The sequence below is a fragment of the Dasypus novemcinctus genome, chromosome 12, assembly GCF_030445035.2.
Source record: "Dasypus novemcinctus isolate mDasNov1 chromosome 12, mDasNov1.1.hap2, whole genome shotgun sequence".
NCBI lineage: Eukaryota > Metazoa > Chordata > Mammalia > Cingulata > Dasypodidae > Dasypus > Dasypus novemcinctus.
This window is the reverse complement of record NC_080684.1, coordinates 97240303-97263004: the sequence shown is the minus strand read 5'-3', so window position 1 is coordinate 97263004 and position 22702 is coordinate 97240303. Positions and strand designations below refer to the sequence as shown.

Below are 22702 nucleotides of genomic sequence, written 5' to 3'. Positions count from 1 at the left end.
GAGGCGCTCGAGGAAAGTGTAGCACTAACACTTCAATCTCCTTGACTGTGGACAGCACTTTACAGTGTACAAGGGGGGAGGGCGTCTCTCATGGGTTCACCTCTTTGCGACTTAATGGCAGCTGCAAAGGGCAGGGGAGGTGGGTCTTGGGGAAGCTGAGGCTCGAAGTGGGCCGGTCCCTGCCCGCCACCAGCCAGCGAGGGGTGGAGGCGCCCTGGCCCAGGTCCCCGCTGCTTCCCCATGAATCCCCGAGGGGGTCAGGAGGACTGGTTGCACCTGAGGGTGCAGGGTGGGATCACGTCTTGCAGACTCGATTTCCATACCTGTCCCGTGAGGGTCTGGCTTTGATGAGGACGTGGGACCGTGATCCCTGATGTGTGCCCGGCCTTTGGGGGGTCGCAGCTTCGGCACACGTTGTCCCTTTGATGCTCAGAGCAGCTGGGCCGCGCCAGCCTCTCTTGTGGCCGTATCTGGGCAGGCGCAGGTGTCTGGCCGCCTTGTAGCTGTGGGTCCTCTCGCAGCCTCAGTTTGCTCATCCTTCCAAGGGGAATATTGGAGCGGCTGGTGGGTAAGTGTGCTGGGCCTGGCATGCAGCTGGTGTCGGGTGGGCGCCTCTCCACTCCCCCCAGCCCGCCTTGCGTGGGCACCCTCTTTTATAGTCCCACGGCGCTTCAGAGGCTCCACCTGGGAGCTGGGCCCTGGGTTTACAGGGCAATGAGTCTGCACAGCCCACCCCTGTCCCCCTCAAGGTCCTGATCCCGGCAGGAGGCAGCTGCTGTGAAGTGTCCCCGGGATGCAGGCTGGGGTGGGGGGTGGAGCCAGATTGGGTGGGGGTGGGGGTGCTTGCCGTCTTTCCCACTGAGCGCCAACGCCGGGCCGTGTCTTTTGGCTGTGAGTCGAGTCCTTAGCTCTCAGGAGAAGTTACGCAAAGGAGGGGAGCTGGAATGAGTGAGGGAGTGAATGCGTGAATGGCAGGCTTCTGCGCCCGCCCCTGCTTCTCCCCCGGCCCTTGCTGTCCCCGTTACGTCTCCCGCCTGGCCCTGGCAACGGAGACCTGTGGGTCTCGGGGCCAAGACCTGCAGCACTCCTGACTGTGGTTCCGCCTGCTGTTGACCGACGAGGAAACCGAGGCCCAGAGGGCTGCGGGCTGCTCGGGTCCCGCTGGCCGCACGGCTGCCCTGGGCTCCGAGCCTGCAGGACCCATCCTGGGTATTTATAACCTCTCTTGATCTAAATTAACGCCGAGCCCGCCAGGCCCCTGCGGCCTCTGCCTCTGAGGTGACTTTGAATCCTCTGGGGGGCTGTGGGATCTGAGCTCTCCCCCACGGGGCTTCTCCTCGTCCCCTCTCAGCCCCGGGGCCCACGCTGGGCCTGTTGCCTGGAGACCCTTGGGCAGCCCGGGCGGGGCCGCTCGGTGGCGGGGTCAGCGTCTTTGTCTGGGGTTTGTCATCTTGCCTGGCTTCTCTCCGGCTCGGCAGGGAGCCCCTGCGCGCAGTGCGGGGCAGAGCACGGGAGCCGCGTGGGCCTTGGGGAGCCACCCCCCTCCGAGCCTCAGTCTCCTCATCTGTAGAATGGGCCCTGTTCCCGCCTGGCCCTCGTGTGCCAGGTGCTGAGTCTTGGCACTCGGGAGCTGGGAGCCCCCGTCCACGCACCTCACATCCCTCCTGGTCCTTCTGCAGGCAGCCCCTGAGTCCCGGGGACTGGAGGGTCATCCCCATTCCACAAATGAGGGCGCCGAGGCCCCGGGGGCGGCGTGACGTGTCGCTGTGTCCGGGCCGTGCAGCCCGTCGGGGCAGACTTCGGTTCCGGCTTCCCAGGTGCCCTGGCTGTCCCGGGGCCTGGCAGGCCTGACTCCCCCCGCCAGCGTGGGTCCCACGCCCGTCGCTGTGGGAGCAGCTCCACTAACTCTATGCTTCTCTTACAGAGCAGAGACGACTGGCCGCCCTGAGCGCAATTCAATTCAACAGACATTTACTGAGTGCCTACTATGCGCCAGGCCTTAGGCTAGGCACTGGGGGCGGGGCAGAGAGGAAGATGGGTCCCGCCCCCAGGTAGCTGGGGGGCTGGGGGGACATGGAAAAGACAGGCAAGGGTGGAACAGCCCAGCACCAGGAGAGAAGCCATTGGAGGGCTGGAAGCAGCAAAGACCTGGGTTCAAGTGCCTCACTGGAGAGCTGCTGTCCCTGCCCGTGCCTCAGTTTCCCCATCTGTAAAATGGTGGGGGGTGGTGAGGGTGAGACAGTCTCGAGGGCCTTTCCAGGATTCCACAGGTGGCAGACAGAGCAGAGAGGCCATCACTCTTCTCTGTGGAGGGGATAATCTTGGAAGGCTTCTTGGATGAGGGGGCACTAGATTTGGGCCCCAGGAATAGCATGGGCAGAGGTCCAGAGGGCATGAGGATGAGTGTCCCTGCAGCTGCACAGGTTGGGAAGGGATGTCCTGGGCCAGGAGCTTAGAGAGGGAGCTAGGGGCCATGGGAGGGGCTCGGGGCCCCACCTGGGGGTGTGAGCTCTGCTCTGGGGACCGTGGGAGCCATTGCGGGCTGTTGAGGAGGGAGGGTCAGAAACAGGTGTCCTGATTGGCCCTCCCGCTTCTCCTCCCTGTACCCCAGGGGTGCACGTCGGGATGGGTTCCTCTAGAGCCCGCGGCCGCGTGGTTTCCAAGGAAAGGGGAGGGTCCTGGGGCGCGCCTGCTCCCTGCAAGGCACCTCACACGTTAGTCCTCATCGCAGGCCCATAGAGGGGCATTGCCAGGCCCAGTTCACAGAGGAGGAGACCGAGGCTCCGAGGAAAGCCTCTTGCCCAAGGCGGCGATCTTGCTGGAAGCCCACCTTGCTCCTCCCACTACCTCTTCCTGAGGCGGGGCGTCTGTCCTGTGTAACATCTCCCATCCTGGGGACCCCTTCCCTAGCCTTGGGGTGCACCCACCGAGGGCAGTGCAGTTGAGTGTGGAGAGTGCTGGTAGGCACATCCCCGATGCTGGAGCAGGACCGGCTCTTTCTGGGACCTGAGCTTCTGCCCCTGCAGCCCCGCTCTAGATGGGGGTGAGGCGGGCTCCGTTCCACTTTACAGATGAGCAGACTGAAGCCCGGAGAGTCCTGTGGCTGGTCCAAGGTCAAGTGTGAGGGAGCGACAGCCTGGGCTGGGAGCCCCATCTCCCCGTTATTCAGCTGAGGCTGGAGGGAGGCTCAAGGCTTCTGAGATCTGTGCAAACACTGGCCCTCACGTCCCTCTCCAAGGCAGCCCGACGGGGTGGAAGAGCCTGGCATCAGAGTCACAGAGCTGGGTTCAAATCCTGGTTTTGTTTTGTATAAACTGTGTCATCTTGGGAAAGTCCTTCGTTACGCTGAGCCTCGGTTTCCTTATCTTTGAAGGAGCGAGAGCAGGCCTTCTTTGTGTAGTCACTAACAGGTATTTATTGAGCACCTACTGTGTGCCCGGTGCTGGGTTTTAACTGAGAACCAGGGCCCTTCCCTCAGAGAACTCAGTCCAGTGGTAAAAGCAGCAGTTATTTCTGGATGTGCTGGAGGAACTGGGCTGTGGACGCCACCCTGAGCATTCAGGCTTTAGTTGGTAAGGGATGGGGGGAGGCAGGAGAGGCGAGCAGGAGCCAGAGTCCCAGGGCCTCGGAGGCTGGGCCTCGGGCAGCCTTGGAATTTCCCCGGGTCAGTGGGGAGCTAAAGCAGGCTGTTGAGCAGGGCCCCACCAGGCTCAGATGCACAGTTTAGAAAGCTCACTCTGGGCTGGGTGGAGGATGGCTTGACTGGGGCAGTGGAATCGGAGGCAGGGAGAGCAGGGGGGGTTCATTTTGGCTAAGGAAGGAACCAGAGCAGGTGCAGTGGGGCTGGTGTACAAAAAGCCTCCAGTGGGGGGGGAGCTGGGTGGGTGTCCACGCCAGTCAGGTACTGGGGAGAAGCAGGGTGGGTGTGGGAGCACTCGGCTGATACCTGAAGCCTTGAGGGGGATCGAGGCGCCCCTGGGGGGCAGAGCAGGCCTGAGAAGCCCAGAGGGCGGGGCCAGAACCCCGGAAGGCCACAGCCTAGCGCGACAGGTGGAGGAAGGGCATCTGCAAAAGACCCTGCGGGAGGAGGCAAGCCGAAGTGCAGGGCTGCGTTCCAGGGGACAGCGTGGCCAGGGGGACGGTGTGGCTGCCAGCACGTGGCCACGGGGAGACGCCCCGCCCCGAGCCCACCGGAGGCCCAGGCCGGTGCCTGCCTGTCTTTTCACTGGAAAGCAGAGCCTTAGCCTGTCCCCTTGCCATCCCCAAGAGGAGGCCACGGAGGAGGAAGGTGTTGGGGAAGGAGGGAGGGGGAAAACATTTGCATGCATAACGAGGCCGAAGTGAGGGAGAAAGAGGGAGCAGGGGACGAAAGGAAATTACCATACGGCAGGATCTTGTTATTCAACCTAATTTTCAAAGGACCACAGCTGTCGCACTGAGATAATCTGTTAATTATAACAGCCATTGTGCTTTGGCAATGGGAGAGAAACCGAGGCTGGGAACAGGCTGAGGGCGGGGGTGGGAGCAGGACTTGGGGGGCCCGGACCCAAGGGTGGGACAGCAAAAGGGGGGCTCACTGCCCTTGGGTCTGAGAGGAAGCCACTGTGGGGGCCAGCCTTCGGCCCATTCTGTCACCATTACAGCCACAGGTGACCCCACTCCATGAACTGGGCCCAGATAACGATGCCAGGAGCAGCTGACTTTATTGAGCACTTACTATGTGCCAGGCCCTGCTTTGAAGTTCTTTGGTCAGTTCTTGGCAACCCTCTTGTCCCATTTTACAGAAGAGGAAACAGACTCCGAGGAAAGAAGCACCTGGCCCAGGGCCGCGCTGCGCGGTGGCTGGGCGGGATTTGCACGCGGTCGGAGGGCCCGTCTCGACGGATTGCCCCCGTGGACTTGGTGGACACAGGAGCTGTCACAACAGCACACGTTCCCAGGCTGGGGTCTTGGTGCTGGGCCCCTGGACCGTCTGCCCAGCCGGCAGCCACGGGGTGTCTCTCCCCTGGCGTTTCCGGGGCTCTGGCTGCACCGACAGCCGCCAGGGCTGACAGAGCCTCCTTGTTCTCCCCTGCTGCAGCTGCGGGCCCCCGGCCACCAGGCATCCTGCTGCCCTAGCAGCTCCCCCACCTGCTCCAGAGAGTCCCGGTCTCAGGGCCCGGAGAGGGAATTGGGGGTCATCCCTTGGGACCCCCCAAGGCCGAGGCTTTGAGGAGCTGGAAGGCTGAGGGGCTGTGGCCAGGGCAGGGCTTCTCAGCTGGGTGGGCTGCAGGGCTCTGGGTGCTGGGGCCGGGCAGAGGCGGGGCGAGAGTGGAGGGTGGCAGCAGACTCAGTGAACAGCGCAAGGGGCATCCTCGCTGGCGCGAGGGGATGTTCCAGAACTCCCTTTGCTACAGGCTCTCCGCTGGGCTGCCGCCTTTTTAAAGCTGTGTGTTGGGGCTGTAGCCAGTGAGGCGTCGGGTCTCCTGGTGGCCACAGCAGTCTTGCCCGGCACCTCGGCCCTGGCTGAGAGGCACTGTTTTATGGGTAGGAAGCGTGTCTGGAGGCAAGCACCCCTCAGGTCCTAGGCTGAGCCTACAACTCGCCCCAGTGGCCCAGGCAGCCTCTGTGAAGGGCCAGAGGAGAAGCAGGCCCCGCAAGGGACAGGCAGGTGCTCCCCGGGCTTGGGGTCCCCTGCCCGGGGGTCCTGCTCAGAGCCAGGGCGGGTGTGGGGGAGTTGGAGCAGCTTCAAGTCCTGTAGAGGTGGTGACCCACAGAAGGCAAGACTCAGGACATAGACTCTGAGGTCCAACGAGTTGGGACATCCTAGAACCCTTTGCCCCAGACTTATACTTGGAGACTTCCCCCACCCCCCCGAAAATGACAGCCATGCTGTGAGCAAGAACCCAGAGTCACGGGCCCATCAGTGGGTGGCAGGAGGCTCCCGGGATCCCCCGTGCAGGTTGGGGGTTCCAGGTGTCCTACTTCAGGGCTCCCCCTGCCTCACAAGCGCCAGTGGCCAGGAGCCAGTGGGCTTCCTCAGCCAGAGAGGCGGAGGGGAGGAGGGTGTATGGCCCAGACTCTGATTTTCCAGGTTTTCACTGGCTTCCAGAAATGGGAATTTTAAAAACCAAATCTCTCACATTTTCAATTGGAAAGTTAAAAAAAAATTTTTTTTGATTAAAAAGGAAAAAAAAACCTGTCTAGACAAAATAAGATCCTCCTGCAGCATTGCTTGAACCCAGGGCCTGTTACAGAGGAGGGCCAAATCCACTGCTTGGCAGTTGTTAGAACCTCAGTTTCCTCATCTGTAAAGTGGGACGAGTCATAGTAACGACCGGTCAAATTTGCTAAGGCTAGATGAGCTACGGCGCCATGTGCTCAGGCCACGGCCCGAGTAAGCGCCGATGACTCCGCCCGGGCTGAGTGCGGCAACCCCCTGGGGCTCAGTTGTCCTGTCCCCACTGCCCAGCCCTCCCCCACCAGGCTAACTCGGAGTGGGCTGTACTCTCTGGCACCCCACGGAGGCCCCGGATGCGCCGCCCCTGCGCCTCAGGACAGGCCTGGGGATGCTGGAAGGCAGGGAAATGTTCTCCCTCGGGGCCCGGGAGGAGGAGCAGGCGGTGGCAGGCAGAGCCGGGAGGGGGGGTCTAGCCAGCGCCTGGTACATAGTAGGTGCTCCATAAATGTTTATTGAATGAATGAATGGAGGCCACGCAGGCAGAGGCAGCCGCGTGTGTGCAGGCACTGGTGAAAGAGCGGGTCCTGCCGACTGGTGAGTAGTGCCCAGGGGCTGCAGCTGAGCCGGGTCTGGGGTTTGCTGGAGGGGGGGAGGTAGGGGTCAGACGAGGGAGGCAGAGTCAGTGAGGGAGGGGGGGTCCAGGGGAGGGGGGGAGCTGAGGGTCAGGTGGGGGAGGCAGTCCTCCGAGGAGCCTGGAGGATTCTGGGGAAACCAGGACATGCCCCCTGGGCTGGGACTAGGAGGACTTTTAACGCAGGTCTTGCTTGGCTGTGGGCGGGAGTGTTGTGTGCTGCCCCCAGGGGCCTGGCGGTGGGCGGGTGGCGGGTGGGTGCTGGGGCTGCTTGGGCCTGGAGGGTGGGTGTCAGCAAGCTGAGCCAGCTGTTAGGAGCTGCCCACAGCACCCGCGACTGGGCCCTCGCCTGCCAGGCTGCTGGGTGGGCTCTTGAGGGCCAAGCCCTTTGCTAGAACCTTCCATCCTCCTGCCTGCCTCTCTCTACTGAGGACGGGACGGAGCACAAGTGTTCACGACAGATGTGCACAGCCCTGGGGGCAGGGCAGAATGACCGAGTTCGTGGGGCACACAGTGGGCAGTCTATAGAGGGCTTTGGAGCAGTCCCAGCAAACCTGTGAGACACGTGGGCACTGCTGCTCTCCACCTGAACAGACGAGGAAACTGAGGCCCAAGGAGGTGAGGCAGTGACTTGCCCAGGGCCACGCAGTGAGCCAGTTAGGGCATCTCTGACCCAGAACTGCTGCTCTGGCCATGACGGCCCCAAGCCCCTTTTTGGCTGAGGCTCGGGGGCTTGGCGAGGAGTGCTCAGCACAGCGAGGCCGTGAACGCCCGTCCAGCGCCCAGTGGCTGTCGGCTGTCGCTGCTCTTGATGCTGTGTTGTTCTCCTTCCCTTCTTTTGGGCAAGGCAGGGCGTGTCCATCTGCCTCAGTGCCAGGCACATAGTAGGCGGCCTATAAATACTCGCGGATCTGTCAGCAACATGCGTGTGTGGTGTAGCTGACTGGAGCCAGGGGCGAGCTGCGGGCAGGCTTCCTAGCCCAGGCCTGCTGCCCGCTTCCCCGTGCCTCGGACGCAGCCTTGGCCCGCTCGCCCAGTGCGCGGTGGCACGGAGGCTGGCGCGGGTGCGGAGACGGTGAAGGGCAGAAGGCAGCTCCCTCGAGAGCCGCAGCGGCTGGCACACAGGGCTGAGACTAACAAGACGTGACTGAACGGGGGTGGATGAAACCCAGCACCCGGGCAAAACCCACAGATGCTGCCCAGCGCAGCCCGAGGACGTTCCGAGGGCACCGTGGCGGCGTCCGTGAAGGGGCCCGGTTGATACCTAGGACGAGCTATGGGGGCATGCCCATCCACAGAAGCTTGGAGCCAGACCGAGGAGGCAGGGGGCTGGTGCCAGTCCCTGCTTCGACCACGTTGGCACTGATGCTCAGCTCCAGGTGACGCATTTCTGGGAGGCTCCGTGACAGCAAGTGTGGCTTGGAGCAGCTGGACCCAAGGGTGGTGAGGATTTGACACTGGACATAGGGAGAGCAGGTAGAGGCTGTGGGGCTCTTTAGCCTGGGCAAGTGGAGTGTAGGGCCTGGGTTGACAGGTTAGCAAACATCGACGGGCCTTTGTGCAAGGGATTGGCCCCATTCTTGGTGATCAAGGAGCCAGGTATGGCTTTCTAATGTAAGAAGAAATATCTAACAAGGAGAGTTGTTCAAGAAGTCAGTATTCTCAGAAGAGTGCTGAGATCCCTGTCACTGGAGGTGAGCAAGTCGGAGAAAGTCACTGCCTGTAGGGATCCTGGAGGGTCTAGTAGCTCTAAGAGCTCAGGCTGACCTGGGTTTCTGTGTGGTGTCTTGGGCAGATCACTGCATCTCTCTGAGCCTCAATTTCCTTTTCTGTAAAATGGAAAGCATTAGGGGGGGCACGAGGGTAGAAGGAAGGCCCAGCACATTTCTGGGCACTCAGCACCCCATCAGTAGTGGGGCCCCTCCCTCTGGCATTTAACATCCTGACTCAGTGGAGTCGGGGACTTTAGGATCCGCCCGCCCCCAGCCTCTCCCCTACCCCATCTGTAGCCCTGGGCAGAGGGCCTGCTTGACACTCAGCCCTACTCTAGGCACGGGGTACAGCAGGGGACACGATAAAGTCCTGCTTTGCCTTCATGCTGTGGGCAGGGCTGGAGGACGGATAATAAAGAACACAATGATGTCAGGTGGTGTTGGCTGCTGCCGCCAGGGGAACGGAGCCAGAGCTGAGTGTCGGGGAAGGGCCTCTGGGGGCACTGATGAAGTGAGGCAGTGAGCGGTGCAGATGGCAGGGAAGGAGCGGTCCAGGCAGAGAGCAGCATGTGCAAAGGCCCTGAGGTGCGAGTGTGCCTGGGGCGTACGAGGAAACCATCTGGCTCGGAATAAGTACTTCCTGACTGGTGGAGAAATGAAAGTCTCCTGTGCCTTGTGGACAGTCGACACTTGCACTTTCCTCTGCTGGGGAGGGAGGCGCCTACACAAGGGATAGGAGAACCGCCAGTTGGCCAACACATGTCCAGTCCCTGCGGAGGGTTCAGCTCTTTGGAGGAAGCTGGGGCAGGAGAGAGTCTCAGTCTTCTCAGCTGTAAAATGAGGCTAACAATACCAGCCATACAGGAGTGATAAAAGACTCAAGGATTGTAAAAAAGTCAGACACAAATGAGGTACAGGGTAAGGGGTAGTAGCTAGGACTATCTTACAAACCAGGGGACTAATGCCCAGAGAGGTTAGTTAATGTGCCCCATGTCACACAGCTCAGAAGGCTGCAGGATCAGCATTCAACCTCAGGACCTTTGCTTCCAAGACCCATTGTTTTTCTCTCTGCCTGGCTGCTGGGGCTGTTGCCATCAAAATCTGGCCGATTAACTTGCCAAACAGTAGCTCAGTGGTGAAGGTATGATGATCCCTGTTTTTTAGATGGGATACTGGGTGCAGAGAGGGGAGCAGCTTGCCTGAGGATCCCTGGAGAGGTGGAGGCACTGGTGGGACCCAGGTGCCTGGCCCTCAGCCTGTGTCGCTGCCCCGAGGGGGTGGCAGGCTTTGCCCCCAGGGTGGCAGCAGCCCGTCTCGGGGACCCCTGACCTACTGCTGCTCTTCCAGCCAAGAGCGAGGAGGCAGCTGCCCACCCTGGGAGCTCTGGCTGGGCCCCAGGAGTCCCTGGTCCTCCTAATCCTGGCTAATGACATTGACGTGGACGGTGACAATGGCACTTCAGGGAGCCTTGGCTGGACTGCGCTGGGGAGGAGCCCGTGCCAGGGCGGATCAGCTGCTGCAAATGGGATTTCCCCGGCTAAGCCTCCTGTCCTGAGAGGCCAGAACGAGAAGCACCCGCCTGGGGGCCAGCCCGCGGGGGGCGGTCCTGGGAGCAGGAGCCCGGGGAGCTGCATTTGTGGGTGTGGGGCCCCCTGACCTGTCCAGAGTGTGCTTGCCTCCACCATGTGCTGGGGTTTTATGGATGCCCTGGAAGATGAGCGACATGCATCTTGCCTCACCGGTGGGGAAACTGAGGCTCGGAGAAGGCCTGCGACCCACCCGAGGGCTCGCGGCCAGCCCATCCTGACATCTTCCCGGCTGACCTCTGCCCCCGCATCCCCTGCCTCCCACCCACCCTCAGCCAGGCTGGACAGGAGGTGTTGCTATGCCCACGTCAACTCACCCCCCCGCCCGTCCCATCTCATCCCAGCCGAGGGAGGGGAGGCAGCAGGGGAGGTAGAGGCAGTGATGCCTGGGGGAGCTGACCCTCTGACCCTTGCCCTGTGGTGGAGAGGCCAAGGCTGCCCTCTGACTGGCAGGAGCCCTGTGGGGGGAGGTGACCCAGGGGCCGGTGAGCCTGAATCTAAGAGACTTCTAACCTTAGGTGATAGAGACTGGGAGGAAATGGTGACCAAACCACAGGAACGGCAATGACTGTCATTATGGGGCCCTACTATGTGCCAGGCCACAGGCTAGGGACTCTGGGCGACTCGCCCATAGGCTTTCACACAGCCTGGCGAGGTAGGGATTATCTGTCCCACTTCTTAGGTGGAGAAACTGAGGTCCATAGCAGGGGAGGGGGCATGGCCAGTGGCCTGGGGTTAGCTGGTGGGGAGCCCACTTCGGGCAGGAAGTCTGGAGGGGCCGTGGGATGAGTGGGGCAAGACCCCCGTTGCTGCCCCCTGGGTCCTGAGCCCGGCCTGCCACCACCGTCCTGGAACCTTGACCCTGGCCTGAGCTTGGCTCCCCCCCCCCTGGAGGGCTGCGGCTACACCAAGCTGGGGCTCCCCACCTTTCCGGCCCCGAGACTCTGGGATCCTGAGTCCGCAGAGGGGCCCGGGACCTCGTGGCACCTGGGCAGGGGGTGCACAACTGTGGTGACTCTTACCTGTAGGCAGCCGAGGCTGCAGCTCCGTGGCAGTGCCCAGTTCTGAACCGAGTGCCAGGCGGCCCTCCGCGCTTCCCCACCCTCCTCCCTCTGTCCAAGCGTGTCCCCAGCCCAGGGCAAGTCACGCCCACCCCAAGACTGCCCTGACTTCCCACGGCATGGTGGAAGGAGAGAGGGCCCCTACGAGGGGCGCTGGCGGGACCTACCAGCCCCTGCTCCCTCCTCCTCGTGTGAGCACCCATCAGGCCCAGGGCCCGGGGGAGCGCGCGGGGCCAGGGGGCTGCCTCTGTCCACCTCCCGTGGCCGCGCCCCTCCCGGCTGCCCAGGCGGGCCCCTCTACGTGGTTTAGCACCGCTTGGGCTCCGGGCGGCAGAGCCTCTGCTTCCTGCCCGCCCCCCACTCCACTGGGCAGCAGCATCTGGGGCTCGGCCAGGCCCCGGGCCCTGGGCTGGTGGGCAGCAGGCCCCGCACCCCCTCCCCGCTGGCCGTCCACCCGCAGCCCACCCTCCACCCAGCCGTCTCTCCCTGCTTGCGGCCTGGCCTCCGCCTGTGCGCTTTGCCATTGCTCCGGCGCCTCCTCTCTCTGCAGCTCCCGCAGCACCTTCCTCTTTCTCTCCCCCCCCCAAGGTGTGAGGAAGAGGGGGAGGCCCCGCTCTGTCCTGTGTGTATGTTGGGGGATCACCTGCGCAGGAGGAGGGGGACGCTATGACCTTCCTTATTTGACCTCCAGGCTCCTTGGCCCCACACCCAAGAGATCCTAGGCTGCCACACACACGCACGCACGCACGCACGCACGCACACGCACGCACGCACCCTTGAGTGGGTGAGCGGCCGGGCCGGGGGCCAAGTGCTGCTGTCAGCACCTTTGCAGCCTTGCTGCCCCCCTCCCCGGCTGCGTCAGGCCTCGACGGGTGGCGGGCGGGCAGCCCAGGGACGCGGGCAGGGCGGCTGACGCACCCGGGGCAGGGTGGTGGGGCGCCCCCTCTCCCCAGTGCCTGACTCACGGGGCAGGCGGCTGTCCTGGAGATCAGGAGCGGGGAGAGGACGGCAGGGTCGCCTTGAGGCTCGGCCTGGCTCCCCTCCCTCTGCCACTTTAGGTGCCCTCGGGCTGGCCTGGGCTCTCCAGAGACAGGTCGTGCTGTCCAACAGCCCCTGGGCCTGGCTGGGGGAGAGGGGCTTTGGCAAATCCAGCCAGGGCCTGGGGTGGGGCTCTGCGTGGCTGAAGTCGCACATGTCACAGGCACATGTGGCGCATGTCTATTCAACATGCCCACACCTAGGCCTTCTCCAGATGCCCCCCTGCCTCTCGGCTCTGGCACACACAGGCACACCCGCGTGTGCTCAGGGACTCCGGTAGCTGTCCACGCGCGCCCCCGTCCTGTGTCCATGCTCCTCTGTGTACACACGCCTGCCCACACTCTCGTCGGCTTGCACACGTCAGCACATCCCTGCAGCAGCACCTGCACGCACACCTGCATACCAATGCGGTCCCCAGACCTTCCCAGACAGGGGAGGAGGGGCTCTACCTGGACACGGCCGACAGGCAGGCTCACAGGTCCCTGAAGTGGTGAGCCAGGGGCTCAGCTCGTCCAGGACAATCTTGCTATCTGTGGGAAGGGAAACTGAGGTCTAGAGAAGGTTGGTACTGGCCCAGGGTCCCCCAGGAGCCAGTAGCCAAGCCTGGCACGAGCCCCTTCTGCCCGAAACCCTTCTGAGGACAGAATGCCGTCCGCTCCCCGGGCACCCCCTCCTGCCCCAACCTCCCATCGTCTGGCCCCCGAAGCTGGCCCTGCAGGGCCTGGGGAGGGGGGTGCGGCCTGGAGGCCGCAGTCATGGCGGCCTCTGACGCAGCTTCCAGCCTTCAGCCCAGGGGGCCATCTGGACGCCGGGCTCGGCGGCCGCCCCCGCCACAGAACCGCCCTCCGAGGGCCTCTTTTTGGATTTCCGCTCCTGGCTTGCCTCCCCTCGGCTCCAGCCCTCTGGGGCTTGGTGCTGTAAATTGGTTTTGCTTTGGCGGTGAAGATTTAAACATTTTTTGCCCAGAGCCCTCTCTTTCCTGGAGTTTCCTAGGAAGAGGAGCAGGTGGAGGAGGCTCTTGTTAACGGTCTTTGGCTTTTTTATGTGAAACGGAGGTTTCTCTGGCCTGAGCATCCCTCCCTGGCCCCACCTGGGGAGGCGGGGGGCCTGAGCTGTTGGGAACCCACCGAGGTGGGAGCCAGAGCTGGGGTCTGGCCGAGGGGTTGTGTCTCCTGTTAGGCATCTAGGCCAGCCCCCCACCGGGCCTGGGACTCAGTTTCCCCACTTGTACAGTGAGGGTTGTTTCAGATGGCCTTTGAGGGACCCTGGCTCTGCTGGCTGTGGGCCCTGCCCCTCGGCACCAGGGGAAGGGCAGTTACAGGTCCCCGTTCACCTGCTACTTTCCCACGGCTCGTCTCACTTCTTCCTCCCAGCAAAGAACCAGGCGGGGACCTGGCCCCCACTTTGTGATGTGGAAACCGACTCAGAGAAGTGGTGTGATTTATCCGGATCATTGGGCCAGAGTGGGAGGGGCTTCAAAGTCTTCTCACTCCAGCCTGGTGTTCACGGAGTCTTGGGAGGCTTGGTCCTGGCCCGGGCTGTGCTGTGTGACTTGGGGCATGGCATGTCCCTGCCCTCTCTGGGCCTCTGGCTCCCCAGCCAATGGAAGGGGAGTGTGAGGCCTCCGGCTCCTTCCCTTGCCTGAGGCCTCCCTTTGGGGTCAGAGCCCTCCCCTGGAAAGCACTCTGGGGAGGTGATTTTGGGGGTGTGTCTGGCTTCCCAGAACTCTTGCCCTCTCTTTGCTCGGCTCTGCTTCCACCCAGAGGATGTGCCCTCCCCTTCCCCTCTTTGAGTGTGAGACCCCAGCCTCTGCATCCCCCTGCTCAAGGGGCCCACCGCCCTGCTGCTCCCCTCCCCCTCCCCCATGGCAGCCAAGACAAGGGAATTATTTTTGGAACAAGAGCAGTTACACAACAAATGAATTATTTATCTTTGGGCATGGAGGAGAGGAGGCATTTTGCGGGGCTTCTTAGTTCTGTATCTGCATCGGGTATGTGGACGTGTGTACAGGCCTGCTTGTTGCGGACGCGGATTGCGCGTGTGCTTGTGCGTGTACCTGTGTGCACATCGTGGGGTCCTGGTTCACGGGGTGGGGCCGGAGGATCTTCCTGCAGGCGGGTGGTGAGCGTGGCTATGCATGAGGAAGGGAGTGTGGAAGTGTGGGTGGGCACCAGTGCCCACCTGCTGCTCTTCCTTCTCCACCACCATCCTCGGCCTCTGCCCCTCCCCTATTTTTGCTCTGTCTCCCTCCTTCTCGGTTCCCAGTCCCCTCCTCCCCCTCCTGCCACCCACCAGCCTTCCCTTCTTTCAGGTGACAGGGACAGAGGCCCCCCCGGGGCGGGGTGGAGAGGGCCCTGGGGCTGCAGCAGAGCTCTCAGGGTGCCTCCCACTGCCCTCGCTGATCTGCCTCCCTCTCGGTGCTTCCTTTCAGGACCCAGGGGGCTGATGGGTCTCTTCCTTCCTCTCCCCGCCCCCCGCGCTCCCCCCTCACCAGAGCTCCACTCTCCTGCCTCCGGTGGGAACCACCTGAAGTTCTGAGCCCAGAGCCCGAGGAGGAAGAGGAGGGACGGGAAGTCCAAGCCGGAGAGCCTGCGGAGGAGAGGCCCGCAGCCGGGCGAGCCCGCCGAGGGGGTCCCCGGCTCCCCTGGCCCCGGCCAGGCACCCGCTTGCAGCGCCCGCGAAGGCCGCCGGCGCTAGCTGCGCCCCACCCCGGGGGTCCCCGCGCCGGGGGTCGCCCCCAAGATGGTGGCGACCCCAGGGAGGACTGTGCTGCCAGCCCCAGCCTCCGGCCGCTAGGCCCGCCCGTGCCCCGGCCCCACACCCCGAGCCCGGCCTGCCGGGCGGCGGCGCCATGCTGCGCCTGGGGCTGTGCGCGGCCGCGCTGCTGTGCGTGTGCCGGCCGGGCGCCGTGCGCGCCGACTGCTGGCTCATCGAGGGCGACAAGGGCTACGTGTGGCTGGCCATCTGCAGCCAGAACCAGCCGCCCTACGAGACCATCCCGCAGCACATCAACAGCACGGTGCACGACCTGAGGCTCAACGAGAACAAGCTCAAGGCCGTGCTCTACTCCTCGCTCAACCGCTTCGGGAACCTCACCGACCTCAACCTCACCAAGAACGAGATCTCCTACATCGAGGACGGCGCCTTCCTGGGCCAGGCGAGCCTGCAGGTCCTGCAGCTGGGCTACAACAAGCTCAGCAACCTGACGGAGGGCATGCTGCGCGGCATGGGCCGCCTGCAGTTCCTCTTCGTGCAGCACAACCTCATCGAGCTGGTGACGCCGGCCGCCTTCTCCGAGTGCCCCGGCCTCATTAGCATTGACCTGTCCTCCAACCGCCTCAGCCGCCTGGACGGCGCCACCTTCGCCAGCCTCGCCAGCCTGATGGTGTGCGAGCTGGCCGGCAACCCCTTCAACTGCGAGTGCGACCTCTTCGGCTTCCTCGCCTGGCTCGTGGTCTTCAACAACGTCACCAAGAACTACGACCGCCTGCAGTGCGAGTCGCCGCGCGAGTTCGCCGGCTACCCGCTGCTCGTGCCCCGGCCCTACCACAGCCTCAACGCCATCACCGTGCTGCAGGCCAAGTGCCGCAACGGCTCGCTGCCCGCCCGGCCCGTGAGCCACCCCACGCCCTTCTCCACCGACGCGCAGAGGGAGCCGGACGAGAACTCGGGCTTCAACCCCGAAGAGGTCCTCTCGGTGGAGCCGCCCGCCTCGTCCACCACCGACGCGGCAGCCGGGCCCGCCATCAAGCTGCACCACGTCGCCTTCACCTCGGCCACCCTGGTGGTCACCATCCCTCACCCCTACAGCAAGATGTACGTGCTGGTCCAGTACAACAACAGCTACTTCTCCGACGTCATGACCCTCAAGAACAAGAAGGAGATCGTCACGCTGGACAAGCTGCGGGCGCACACCGGGTATACCTTCTGCGTCACCTCGCTGCGGCACAGCCGCCGCTTCAACCACACCTGCCTGTCCTTCACCACGCGGGACCCCGTCCCCGGCGACCTGGCCCCCAGCACCTCCACCACCACCCACTACATCATGACCATCCTGGGCTGCCTCTTCGGCATGGTCATCGTGCTGGGCGCCGTCTACTACTGCCTGCGCAAGCGGCGCCTGCAGGAGGAGAAGCAGAAGGCCGTCAGCGTCAAGAAGACCATCCTGGAGATGCGCTACGGGGCCGACGTGGACGCCGGCTCCCTCGTCCACGCCGCGCAGAAGCTGGGCGAGCCCCCCGTGCTGCCCGTGTCCCGCATGGCCTCCATCCCGTCCATGATCGGGGAGAAGCTGCCCACCGCCAAGGGGCTGGAGGCCGGGCTGGACACGCCCAAGGTGGCCACCAAGGGCAACTACATGGAAGTGCGCACCGGCGCGGGCGGGGACGGCCTGGCCCGGCCCGAGGATGACCTCCCCGACCTCGAGAACGGCCAGGGCTCGGCCGCTGAGATCTCCACCATCGCCAAGGAGGTGGACAAGGTCAACCAGATCATCAACAACTGCATCGACGCCCTCAAGCTGGACTCGGCCTCCTTCCTGGGGGGCGGCGGCGGCGGCGGGGACCCCGAGCTGGCCTTCGAGTGCCAGTCCCTCCCTGCGGCCGCGGCCGCCTCCTCGGCCGCCGCCCCGGGGGCCCTGGAGCGGCCCAGCTTCCTCTCCCCCCCCTACAAGGAGAGCTCCCACCACCCGCTGCAGCGCCAGCTGAGCGCCGACGCCGCCGTCGCCCGCAAGACCTGCAGCGTCTCGTCCAGCGGCTCCATCAAGAGCGCCAAGGTCTTCAGCCTGGACGTGCCCGACCACCCGGCCGCCTCGGGGCTGGCCAAGGGCGACTCCAAGTACATCGAGAAGGGCAGCCCCCTCAACAGCCCGCTGGACCGGCTGCCGCTGGTGCCCGCGGGCGGCGGGGGCGGCGGGGCCGGCGGCGTCCACCACCTGGAGGTGAAGCCCGCCTACCACTGCAGCGAGCACCGGCACAGCTTCCCCGCCCTCTACTACGAGGAGGGCGCCGACAGCCTCAGCCAGCGCGTGTCCTTCCTCAAGCCGCTCACCCGCTCCAAGCGGGACTCGGCCTACTCGCAGCTCTCCCCCAGACACTACTACTCGGGCTACTCCTCCAGCCCCGAGTACTCGTCCGAGAGCACCCACAAGATCTGGGAGCGCTTCCGGCCCTACAAGAAGCACCACCGCGAGGAGGTGTACGTGGCCGCCGGCCACGCCCTGCGCAAGAAGGTCCAGTTTGCCAAGGACGAGGACCTGCACGACATCCTCGACTACTGGAAGGGGGTCTCCGCGCAGCAGAAGCTGTGAGCCCCTCCTCCCGGGTGAGGTCGGAGGGGGGCGGGCGGGCCCGCGGGGGCAGGGCGGGGAGGGCGCGGCCGCAGGAGCGACGCACACGCACACCCGCACGCACGCACCCACGCACACACCTGACCACCACCTGACTGTGAACAAACCAACACGCGACAATAACGGACAGGAAAACGGACACATTTTCCTTAAAGTTTACACACTGATACCGAAACCAGTCGTCTTTACTGTGCTGCCAGGGACTCTGCTGGGGTGTGTGGGCTGGGCGGGGGGGCGGGGGCGGTAAGGAAGCCCAAAGAAGGGGTGGGGTGGTGACTAGGGGCAGGTTTGGGGGCCCAGGGTGAAGATGGACCGAAGCCCCTCTGGGGCAGGGAGAGGACGCCCCCTCCCCCGAGCTGGGCGACAGCACCAGGTGGACCTTGGGAATCATTTCTTTCCACTTTATGGATGGGGAAACTGAGGCCCAGACCAAGGAAGTGATCAGCCCGGGGTCACGCAGGTTAGAGGCTCAGTCTGCCAACTTCCTAGCCCAGTGTTCTCCCCCACGGCCCCCCACCCTCCATCCACCTTTCTGAAACCGTGGTCTCCCGGGGCTGAGGGGCTGGAGAGTCGGGCGGGGGTTTGTCCATTCTAGAGAGCTCCGGCGTGCTCCCGGGGCTGGAGCTGTGAGTCATGATCCTGGGGGGCCTCTCCCCCACCCCCAGTGCCCAGGAGAAGGGGGGTCCTGCTGGCAGGAAAGGGGCAGAGGCAGGGGGACAGTCCCCCAGCCCCCTTCAAGTGTCTTCCAAGCAGCCTGGGGGTGGCCTGTGGGGTCGGAGGCGAACGGGGTTCACGGGGGTGCCAGCCCCCTTGGCATCTCAGGTGCAGGCACACACCCCCTGGCCACCCGCTTCTCTGGGCCTCCGGGACCCCCACCCACCCCAGAAGGGTGGCAGTGAGCGGTGGCCTGTGGGGACCGCGGGGAGGCGGGCTGAACGGGGGTCTTCCTGCCTGTGCACCCCCACAGCCTGGCTTCCCATCTGCCCGCCCCGCGCCCCCCATCATGGAATCGCTGGGCAGTTTTGGACCGGCCCAGCACTGGGAGGGGCCCACCCCTTGTGGCCACCCATACCTGTCCCACTCTTGGCCCAAGGGGCTCCCATGTTTCCATGGAAAAGGCCACTTTCTTTTCTGACCCCCACCCACCATCAAACAAAGCACAAATGGTGAGACCCCCCCCCAGCCCCCCTTCCCCCCGTGGGGAGCAGGCCGGGTTCCTGGAGCCCCGCCCCTTCCTGGCCAGCCTCTGTCACCATGGCAACCCCTGGGCTGGCAGTTGGTGCCCAGAGCAACTGCTGGGCTCCTGGGGGTTCTCCCAGTGTGGGCGGCAGAGGGCAGCGAGGGAGGGCAGGGCTCCAGCCCCAGGCGCCGCCTGCTCTGTGCAGGCCCATCTGGGGGGCCGCGGGGTCTCGACGCTGTCAGGGGGCTGAGGGGCCGTGGTCTCGTCCCTTCACCTTTGGGTGGGAGGTGGGCCAGCGGGGGCTGGGGACAACTGTCCCGGGAGCGCTGCCCACCTGCACCATGCCACCCAGCCACTGGGGTGAGGAGTGGCCCACTCGGCTCTCCCCACCGCCCTGCCAGAGACCCCAGCCTCTGGCCTGCCACCCCATTGGGTTTCTCAAGATTTGGGGAGGGTGCAGTGGGGCGGGGATGGGGGTGCTGGGGTGGGACCCAGGCCTGGGATGGTGGGGGGGTCTGACTGGAAAAGCTAGTGCCATTCCCTCTGGGGGGCTCCAACAACTTTCCTGCTGGGGGTAGGGTTTGGGGATGGACAAAACCCGGGGCTCACTTTGGGGGTGACATTCGTAAAGAAAGGACTGTTCTCCTGGGAAGAGGTGGGAAGAGGGCCTGCTCGGATGTGCAGAGCAGACCTCTCCCAGCCCCCCAAACCTGCTCCCACCCCCCCACACACACTGGATCGGCAAAACTGAGAAAAGCAAGCGGGCGGAGAAGCCACTGGTGTGAGAAAGCAGATTCCCTGTTATATTTGCATGACGATTTTACTGTATTTTTCTGAGCAAACATCTGTCGTGTATGTGCCAGTTTGTCCAGACTCCCCTGCCACCCCCTTCCCCACTCCACCCCCATCCCCAAGTTCCCTCTGTTGTGATCTGATGAGCAGCTCTTGAAGCCTGGGGAGGGGCCAGCTCTGCAAAAGACCCAAAACAGGTGCCACCAAAACGCAGCCCCCTCCATGCAGCTGCCTCCCGTCGTTCTGGACGTGGGGGGCCCCGAGCGCTGCCTCCCTCGCCCCTCGTTGCATCCCAGACTTCCTTGCCCCTTCCCTTTTCCTCCATGCCCTGGAAGGGACAGGAGCTCATCTCCCGGCGGGAGGGAAGGTGCCAGCGTCCTCTCGACTGTCCCACTTGCTCCCATTTTGCAGATGAAGAAGGCAGGGTTATGAAACGGGCCTGGTGATGTCGCCAGCCCAATGGAGTGGGGGAGTGACGCTGCTGAGGACAGGAGGCTGAGAGTTTGGGGGACCTGGGTAGCAGGTGGGGTGCTAAGTGGAGATCCATGGGAGACACGAGGGGCCCAAGGTGGCCTGGGCTCCCTGGAGTCAGAGCTGCCTGCACAGGGCTTCCCTAGAGGTGCAGGGAGGGTTCTGCAGCAGCCGGAGCGGGGCCTTTGTCTTTGGCATCCCCCCAGCATTCCTGGTTGGAGATGACCTATAAGAAGAGACGACCCAACGGGGTGGGGCTCCAAAGACAGGGCCACCTTTTAGCTGCGAGGACCCTGTCACCCTGGCAGGTGGAATGACCTCTGCAACCCAGGTCACGTCGTTCCTTGAGGCAGAGCAGGGTCTGAGACTCAGGCTGGACACGGCCCGCCCCGCTGCCCAGCCCGGGCCCCTTGGTTTGTAGCCCACCCTTGGAATGCATCTATGTGCTGTGTCCCGTTCAAGATAAAACTTCCCCAGTGGGAGCAAAATGGTCACAAAAGTCAGATGAACGTTTGGGCCCAGGGGTCGTGGCCCGGCCCAAGAGTCCTGTGTCTGTAATGGCAGTGAGCACAGTGGACTGGACCCTGGGAAAAGGGGGGGGGGTCAGCTGGGGGCTGGTGGGGTGGTGGGGCCTGGGGGCTGGGGTGGGGGGTGTGGGTGCTGCTCCTTGGACTTCTTCTGGAGAGGCCTTCCTGTCTTGGGCCCAAGAGAAGTCCCACCGGGGCTCACCGGTCCCTGCCCCTCTGCAGCCGGTCCCTGGAGGTGGGGCAGCCCCGGAGGGCGCGAGAGGCCGGGCTAACGCTGCTGGGGCTCTCGGCCTCCTGGAGGCAAAAGGCCAGGGTCTCCTGGAGGGAAGAACACTCGGTCTGGTGGGGCCCCTCTCAGGGGTCCCGAGCTCTCTTCCCCCTTCCACGGAGGGTCTGCGGCTGCCTGTGCCCAGGCCGGGGGTCTACACTGGTCTTGGGAAAGGGCTGAGGGCGGCGGCGGGAGTGGAGTCGCTGAAGGGCAGTCCAGAGGCAGAGGGTGAAGAGACGGGGCTGCCTGCGGTTCACTGATGTCCCCAACTGGAAGTCGCTTTCCACTCCCCGCTCCTGGACAATTGACAGGAGGGAATGGAAGCTCAGGAGGGGAAGGGAAGGAGATTTTCTGGGGTCACAAAGCCAGTTCACAGTGGGGCTGAAGTCAGGAAGGGGCCAGGCACAAGAGGGATGGAGGCAGGGGCCAGCTGGAAAGGGGCTCACCTGCAGTGAAGGAACAGATGCCAGGGGCTCCGCAGTGACAGGGACCGCGCAGGAATTGAAGTCGGACCATGGGCAGGGCGGGCACGGGGTCTGGGGGCTGGGGAGGAGGCTGGTCGGGGAGGGTCCCTTGGAGGAGGTGACAGGAGCTCAACTCTGAAGGTCAAGGCTAGCCAGCCAGTGGAGCGGGGGCAGGGATGGCCAGCCGTCCTCCGGGCACCCCTCCGTTCCTGGGAAGCCGCTCTTCAGGGGCGTCAGGACCCCATTTCTTGGCACAGTGTGTGTGGGGGTCTTTCCAGGGGAGGTGGGGGGGGCTGGAGGGGCAGCCTCCCCGATGCTGTGGCTGTGCCTTTCCGACGAGACGTTTTCTTGCCCCGTGGCCTGCCGCCCTTTGATGTGAGTCCCACCCTCGGTGGGAGACCCCCTCGCAGCCCCCACGTGGCTGGTCCGTCCTGGCACCTGCGTTTTCTGACCTATGACCTCCTGCCTTCAGGGCGGAACCAGAATGGACACTTCTCGCCCCGTAGCGCTGAGGGGCGGCCCCGCCGCTGGTGCAGGGCGAGGAGCGGCCGGCGGGGAGGGCCGCGCGGCGCAGGGCTGGGCAGCGCCGGGAGGCAGGCGCGGGAGCCGAGGCTCGCTTGCTCCCTGTCCCTCCGTCCCCGCTCCCCCTACAGGGAGCCGCCGTCCCCGGGGGCTGCGGGTTGGCACCTGGTTTGGGTCCTGCGCAGAAGGGCCCACGGCCCGGGGTGTCAACACGTGAGCCTCGCTGTGTATGGACCCCTCCTCGGGGGTCCCTGCGCCCCTCCTTTTCTTCTTTTAGGGGGTAACTTCATTTATTTTCTCTCCCCTATATCTGCCCCCCCCCACCCCCATCTCCTGTTTTAAACTGAATGGCACGAAATCGTTTTCCTCAACTCGGAGATTCCTGTATGGAGAGAATCAATTTCTATATTTGCAATAAATTTCTTATTTAAAACATCGAGGCCAAGGTGTGTGTTGAATGTCTCCCCCTCCCCGCCCCGGGTGGGACTCCCAGCGCCCAGGATTCCCCATTTCCCTTCTCACTGGAAGCCCCAGGTTGGGGAGCAGAAAGCGGCGATGTCCCTGGTGGCTGAGCTTCTGCGGGGGGGTTGGGGCTCACGACAAGGCGGGGAGTCACCGCCCAGGGTCAGGGACAAGGATGGGGTCCATGGACAGGCTGGGCCAGCGGGAGGCTGCGGGAATGCTGCGCCCCTGCCCGAGGGCCGGGACTGCTGGAAACAAGGAGGCCATGCGGGCATTGGAAGGAAGGGTGAAGATGCCCACCCAACGACGTCCAGCCCACCCCCGAGGCGAAACCCTCATCGTGCCCGTGTTCGACCCTGGGGAAGGAGGAGCAGAGGGACATAGCGGTCCTGGGGTCCCAGTGCCAACACTGTGCAGAAGGCTGGCCCTTGGCTCTCTCTGCCCCTCGCAGGGGCCACCCCTGCTCCTGCTGCTCTTTGCT

General features: G+C 64.1%; 1 protein-coding gene across 1 annotated transcript; it reads left to right on the top strand.

The window, feature by feature from the left end:
- The first annotated feature begins 15039 nt into the window (after positions 1-15039).
- ELFN2 (extracellular leucine rich repeat and fibronectin type III domain containing 2) lies at positions 15040-20571 on the top strand. The gene has a single exon (XM_012521017.2). The coding sequence runs from the start codon at positions 15040-15042 to the stop codon at positions 17494-17496; it is 2457 nt and encodes an 818-aa protein (XP_012376471.2). The 3' UTR covers positions 17497-20571.
- Positions 20572-22702: the final 2131 nt, after the last annotated feature.